The 7,398-nt window shown below is 46.8% G+C and overlaps 1 protein-coding gene across 1 annotated transcript; it reads left to right on the forward strand.

The window, feature by feature from the left end:
* The first annotated feature begins 326 nt into the window (after positions 1-326).
* LOC131265522 (coiled-coil domain-containing protein 170) lies at positions 327-6,180 on the forward strand. Its single transcript, XM_058267796.1, has 10 exons — positions 327-404; positions 3,149-3,199; positions 3,264-4,005; positions 4,073-4,254; positions 4,322-4,492; positions 4,568-4,732; positions 4,830-4,937; positions 5,086-5,223; positions 5,376-5,681; positions 5,752-6,180. The coding sequence occupies exons 1-10, from the start codon at positions 327-329 to the stop codon at positions 6,178-6,180; spliced, it is 2,370 nt and encodes a 789-aa protein (XP_058123779.1).
* Positions 6,181-7,398: the final 1,218 nt, after the last annotated feature.

Here is a 7,398-nt window from a genome sequence, read left to right on the forward strand (position 1 = left end):
CTCAGTTAGTCAATTCCCATTGTTGTTGTTGTGATGATGTCCCCAACTTCCTGCCGACCAGGAACGACTCAACCAGTATTAGCGTGGAGCGTGAAAATTCCTTTTGTTACCAGTCATGGTTTGTAGATAGTTTAGGGAAAGCGTTTAGGAGTTTAGAAGCAGCGAAGAAAGTCGATTGGTGCTAACAGAAACCAGGAAAACGGAAAAATCCTTTACGGTTAAAAGTAGTGTAATTATAAGCTACGAGTTATCTATAGTGAAAAGCAGAAAACAAACCAGTTTAAAGTGTGGAAAGTGAAACATGTAACATTGTAACACCCGCAAGTATGTCCGGCAAAGGCGACGATGATTCGGGAAATAGTGATAAAGATTGGGAAATATTCGACATTCTCTGCGGCGAAAAGGTATGGTCAAATTCTTAAACCACAGCACGAAACACAATTATTTTTAATCGAAAAACTCCATGTTCGGAACAACAACAGTACACGAGAGTCCTTTGAATGCTTCTTTAATTATAGCAAGAATTCCTTTTGTTATTTTAAAGTGAAGATAAATAAAAATAAGAACTAACGTTACAGCAAAAATCATATGGTCATCAAAAAACTGCTGTTCTGATGAACTAATAGTTAGATTTAAATTTCGTATGCCAAGTGAAAAAAAGGTTATTTTCCAACTTCTCCATGTCTAAACTTAATGCAAACACTCTTATAAAATTACACCTGATTTTCCACTCACAACCATCAAGCTGTTTCCAGTCTTCAAACCTTGGCCAAAGACACGTTTGTATCCGAAGTAAGACTTGTCCAACAACTACGCTGTTATTTCGGGAAACTACCGTGTGGTGGAACTTCCTCAAACGTAGCCATGGAAACTGCACTTTGTTAGGATTTTTCTTTTTTCGCACTCGGTAATCGATCGAAATGGGTGCAAAAAATCCCTTCCCCTACGAACAATTGGTTCGCTAACGGATGGAACTCCTCATTCCGACACTCCCGACATCGGGAAACCTTCGCAGGTACAAGGGGGATCCCTGTAAATCCAAGCCGAGCCCGAAGAAAATTGTACCAATCGTCTAAAAACGGGCCGTTCCTCGTGGTGTGGAGTGAAAATCCAATAATATTAATCAAACATTCCCCTGACTACCTACCAATGCCTTGGACGAACCCGCGAACCTTCTCACAGTGTTGCTTTGCAGGAAAACTCCGGAAGAAGGCCCAAGGAAAATCCGACCAAGCGAACCGAGCGCGGGAAATAGCTGCCACCGTCGTTCGTTGCTGGGTTCGGAAAAACTTATGAGGACAGGTTTTCTTCCTCGTTCGGACACCGTGCCGGGTACTTGCGGTCGCTATCGGTTCGCGTACTAGCATTCACGGGGACTCCTAGATGCAAGCTAGTTTTGCTGCATCGAACGGGTGTGAAATTTACGCTTTCCATTTGAGAAGGCGTTGCACTTGCACCTGTCAGCGTCGCAGCAAGCCAGCCTTTTTGCAGTGGTTGCCGTTAACAAAACGAAAAACGTCATTTCCGGTCGAAATTGTGTCACTGGAAAATTTGAACGTGGAACTAGCTTCAACTCACATAAAATACAACATACGAAAGGAAAGAAAACACGGACACGAAACGCTATGAATGTGTATGTGGAAATGCTGAAGTGAGGAAAGAGTGAAAAATCGAAACGCACCGGAAACGATGTCGACAGTAGAAATCCTTCCAGGAATCGGTCGGGAATAGTGAAAGTGAAACTCTCCACCACAAAAATATGTTCACTGCCTTGTGATACAATTATTGTTTTGAAGCGATCGTAAGTTGTGTAAAAGCTTCAAGCAATTGTTCTTAGTTTATTTGTCGATTTTTAGTGCCTTAAATGGATTCAATCCAATTGTAATTTATAGAAAAATGTGATATGATAGGATAAATACGGCAAAGTCCAATATTCGTTACGAATATGAACAAGTTGTTCGCTCACGGATGATTTGTGAATTGACAAACTCAAAGCAAAAAGGGACTGATAAACTGTCGTGGTAATAAACCAATTATTCGCGGTGGAATTCTTCATAATGTTCTTCTCCACTTCAAACAAACAGGATTAGAAATTGATTGGTCTGTAAATTCTTACATTACAGTCAATGCATGTGGTTCGTATGCGTCTTTAAAAAAAAACAATTGTTCCATATTCAAGTGTTGTTATGGTGTTCAAATAATTTAACTTTGCATCAGAATTCCATCATACAATTTTCTTTTTCTAAACACACCAACCAATGAAAAGTTAATTTTAAATCAAAGAGATTCAATGTAATTCAGTAATCAAGCATAAACCTTGAGAAAAAACGACCAAACACGATGAAAATTATGAATTTAAATGTTCTTTCGAGCACACATAAATCGCAAATTGTGGATTTAAAAAATGCATCATAAAGCTTACAGCAACTTTTCTATATGACTTGAATGTAGATAATGTTTTATGTAGAAACTTTTGGATACACATTCGTGCTTTAAATTATTTTACCAAGCCCTTTGAGGAGCATTCTATTATCCAGTATTTGCAACAAAAATTATTTGGTAAAAAATGTATAACTCAACCTTTTGAGTGTATCGCCATTGAACAAATCGCAAGCCCGAAGTACCAGACAGACAGCTCATCGAAAGTCGGTCACAGGCAAACAACGGCAATGGCAACGGCTTAGACCAGCAGCGGGTCTCTTTGAAGTTCCGGAATGAGGTCAAACATTGATAACAAATAAAATCCAACCGCGTCCTGGATTTTTCTCCCCCGTAAAGGAATAATATACAACAAGGCAGAACCTCGCCAGCAACCTCATTCGTGTTGTTCCCTTTCCCAATGTCATAACGATACAAATCTATCGAAGCGGTTTGGATTACGTACAACGCAAAACACTTCCTTTGTGCACATTCACGCTTCCGGAGGTTGTTTGGAGGTGGTTAGTGTTTGTGGTAAAAATAACGTGCAGGGAAAGCCCTTCGTGCAGTGCCAAGGAAGGAGTGAGGATATGGTTTGATATTGAAACCGAACAAACATGCATTCTGTACGAATGTCGTATTGTTTGTAGCTCGAGCATTACTTAGGGATTTGTTCTGTTTGTTTTTTTATTTGCATTGCGCGCCTGCTTCGGACCACACACACACACAGAACATGCCAAAACATCACACACCACACTCCCCGGTACACCATCACCATCATGTAAGTTCCCTTCCCAGCGGCTGTCAGGATGGCAGGAGTTGATGTGAGTAATGTCTCTTTGCAGCCACCACCGTCCTGCAATGATCACCTGGCACACTCGATCGACCTGGCCACGACGCTCCGGAGCGAGCTGGCCGCTTCGACGTACAAGCGGGACCGTCTTATGGCCGAGCTGTCCGACGTCAAGAGCTCGCTGTGTGCGAAGGAGAGCGAATGCGAGTCGCTACGGGCCCAAAGTGCCCGCCAGACGTCACTCATCAGTTCGCTGCAGCAGAGGTTGGCCGCGACCGAGCAGCGGGAGAAGGCACTCCACAGCCGGTCGGAAACGGTGGTCCATACGCTGAACCGCGATAAGAACCACCTGGAGGAGAAGATTAAGGAGTTGGGCGGGAAGATCCACCGGTTGCAGTGCGAGCTGACGAAGGAGGAAGGCTTGCGGGATCAGGCACGCTGTCAGCTGCAGGATCTCATCCGGAGGCTGTGCCTGGTGCTCGGGATCGATGTGTGCGATGGAACGCACCTCACGCCCGACTGTGTGCTCTCGAAGACGGGCGAAACGGTCTCGGAGGTGCAGCGGTTGCGGGCGAAGCTGGCCGGCACGTGCGAGAACCTGTCGTCGACGGAATCGGAACTGATCAGCACAAAGACGACCGCTTCGGCCGAGAAGACCCGGTTGCATGCGCAGATCGAGGGGTTGCAGTCGCTTTCGCAAGGATTGGAGGGACGCTGCAGGCAAGCGGAACGGGATCTGCAGGTGACCCGCGACCGTCTGGCAGAGTGTGAGGTTAACGGGGACAAACTGAGAGGTAACTTACTTCTGACAAACATGTGCGGGAGTTCTATTGAATCGAGTCGAATTTTCCCTTTTCGTAGAGGAACTTCGAGGGTTTGAATCACGATGCTGTAGAATACAGAACAGCTACGACCGACTGCAGACCGAGCGTTTGCAGTTCCTGCGCACGATCGCCACGATCGTCGGCGTGAACGAGCCGTGCGAGAATAACATAAGAGACAAAATAAGGGACCTGACCAACCACAACCAGGCGTTACATGACGTAAGAAGCGCATATAGAAGGTCTTTGAGGGATTCAATTACTCCAATGACACTCTTCCACATTCCAGCAAGTCGCACAACTTCGTGATCAACACCACCAGGAAGTCGCTAAACATCGGGAGCATCAGGAAAGCAGTGCCTGTCGGTTGAAGGGTGAAGAGCAGCACCGGATGAACCTTGAGGACCGCCTCGAGAAGGCATGCCACGAGCTGCAACATTTCCGCGCTGAACATACAACGGTACGATCGGGAGGAAGATCAACCTTTAAGGATAGGATCTAAAATTCTGTGTGATTTCTTGACCCTCACTAACAGCTCAGCGACTATCTTCTCCGTTTGGCGCGGGCTCTCTGTTGGAGCGAATGTACGGAACCGCCAGCCCCGGGAAGCGATACGACGATCCTGTCCGAAACGCTTCTCGAACGAGCGGAACGTTTAGCCACGCATCATGAGCATCACCTGCATGGATCTTGCGATAAGGTATGTCCTGTTCTGAAGGCAAAACAAAAGCTTCAGAGCCAATCAACGTCATAATGAAACTGAAATTTGCTTCTCGTTACCGTCACCTCCTGTACAGAGCTGTTGGGAGTCCATCAATCACCATCACCATCACGCACACACGCACAGCCATTCGGCGAGCAAGCTGCGGCGCGAACGGTCCTGTACAGATTTGCCTCTGAAGGAAGTAGGTTTCCCCACCGATCGCCCCAACCGGGGCGCTGCTTTAGTGCTAGTCTCTATCGCTTTCCTTTTCCGTGCCTGGGTTCTCATCCTCACATTGACATAACATTGTTGCAACTTTCGTACCATCGTTTTTTGTGTCTGTATTGTAGAGCTCCACCCTGTACCATATGCAGCGTAAGGTGCGCGTCCTCAAGGAGCAGATACAGCGACGCGATCTGCATCTGGAGCTGCTGCGGCGCAAGATTGCACTGCTGGAGGATAACGCTAGGGGGAAGGCCACGCTACAAGTACTCTCGTTCATGTTCTTTTCTAACCATATACATGTTTTCGCTTACATAACGCTGTTTCTATGTCGTGACTTGCTACATCTTGAGCTACCTTTCAGTGGATTGATATCTCGGATCTCTTTCGTCCTTTTGTCCTTCATGACTCCATGCAGACCGAACGGGATGAGGCGATGCATAAGGCGCGTAAGAACTCCAAGCAAGCCGAACGCACCACCCATCAGCTGGCCGAGGTGAAGTCCCAGCTGGCGGAGGTGAAGATGCAGCTGAACGAGGCCTCCGAGTATAAGATCACAGCCCTCGAGCGTGCCCGCAAGTGCGACGAGCTGCAGTCGCGCCTTTGCGAGCTCGAGACGGAACGGGAACGGCTGGTGGGACAGCTGGCCGCCTACAAGTCTCGCGCACGGTCCGCCGTGGAGACGTCACACGATCGTCGGGTGCGGGATGAGCATGCCATGACGGTAAGTACCTCGGATCCAGTGTGATGGAGACCTGACTCCGATCCTGATCCGTCGCGACTCCTTCCCGCAGCATCTTCGGGATGAACTGTCACGCATCAAATCGCAGCTGGCAGACACCAACCACCGTTTATCGCAGCTGCAAGTGTTCCGCTCGTCGGTCGCCAAACTGCTGCATGTGTCCGACTGCTCGGACTCGGAGATCCTGCAGAAGTTGCAGTCCGTGTGTAGCAACCACTCGCATCACCATCACCACCGGCATTCCCACAGTGCGTCGAACCTTTCCCGGCGGTACGATTCTTCCTCGCCACTGGCTGGCGATCTGCACACGACGTTCCGGTACGACGACTTTACGGCGGGTGGTGGCGGTGGCGGGTCGCAGTCACTCGCCTGCCGACCGCTCAGCTCCAGCCCGGTGCACAATCGCCGATACATCGACTCCGGGTTCAACGATCACGACCACCACTACGATGATGAGTTTGATTATCACAAAAAATACTAATTCCTGCCACCGGACTATATGCCGGGATTCAGCACAAAAGTTGAGCCAACCAAAATAAAAACCACGCGTGTGTTCCGTCGCTACTTTCGATCATCATTTCAAATCAAATTTATTCGCTTCCTTTGGCGATTGGTGAACAAAAAAACCAAACTGGGAAAACGATAGCGCGGCTGTGAATGCACCACAGTAGGATGCAATAAATAAATCGTTCAGCTGCAGATGCGTTCGTTTTAAAAGCTCGTTCTTCTCGTCGCCGGCGTTGCGATGATGGTTTTGTATGTCTTCTTCGATTAATAAGCTCCTATATAAGCTCCTTTCTTTTATCTCACTCTTTGAAACGGGTGCTTCCGCTGAAAGTTTTATTAAAATGATCGCTTTACCACACATTTCTTATATAACGCTGTAAACGGTCGTTATTATCGATCGAACGTATTTTCCGTCGGTTGGAACGGAATGAAGCCAGCCCTCGGAGGTGTGTGCTGCAATGCTGCTGGGGTGCCAAATTGGCTGATTGATCTCATAATTAGACGGATTAACCTAATTTAAGTAGGGCGAATTGGAAATTAATTGACTTGCGGACGCTTCGGGACGGTCGAGCTGCGGTAAGGAGAGTAAAATGGGAAGGAAAAAGTATGGGTAGAAAGGTCCTTGTTGAAGTTAACTTGCACTTGTAGCCAGGCAAAGTGAAACAAGTGAAAGGACATGAAGAAACGATCAATTGTAGCATAACAAGCGACTTATTTTTAAATATTAGCAGAAACACAAGATTTGCGTATCATAATTTTCCCCTCCTCTGTAATTTTCCCCTTTTTCTCGGCACGTGATTGGTCAGCCCGAACCGTCAAATATTTCAAAGTTACAAGCTTAAAAGCTTTGCATGCAAGCTTTGCGTCCAACTGATGAAAGCCCATTCAAATAATAAATTCAAATAAAAACGGAAAACTGTCAACGGAAAATCAGTGGGCTTTCCAGTATATCTTTACCATTTTATTGCCGTCGATTTTGGCTGTCACCCACTTTTGTGGTGACATGGCAGTCAACGTGTTAAATGCGGTATGAGTAAGATAAATTTGCAGACAATTGCATATTTTAAATACCGTGCCCAATTGTTGTGGACAGATCACATAATGTCTATCAACTGGTCGAATCAGGCGGCAGTTGGAGAGGACAGGATCGATGCGCAGCCATCGCGATCGTGTCTCCACCACCAAGGAGCAC

This window comes from Anopheles coustani, chromosome 2 (assembly GCF_943734705.1).
Source record: "Anopheles coustani chromosome 2, idAnoCousDA_361_x.2, whole genome shotgun sequence".
Taxonomy (NCBI): Eukaryota; Metazoa; Arthropoda; class Insecta; order Diptera; family Culicidae; genus Anopheles; species Anopheles coustani.

Coding starts and splice junctions, on each gene's coding strand:
- LOC131265522 (XM_058267796.1), top strand. CDS start 327: ATGTCCGGCAAAGGCGACGATGATTCGGGAAATAGTGATAAAGATTGG. Junction 5,224..5,375: donor GGGGGAAGGCCACGCTACAA/GTACTCTCGTTC, acceptor GACTCCATGCAG/ACCGAACGGGATGAGGCGAT. Junction 5,682..5,751: donor GGGATGAGCATGCCATGACG/GTAAGTACCTCG, acceptor TCCTTCCCGCAG/CATCTTCGGGATGAACTGTC.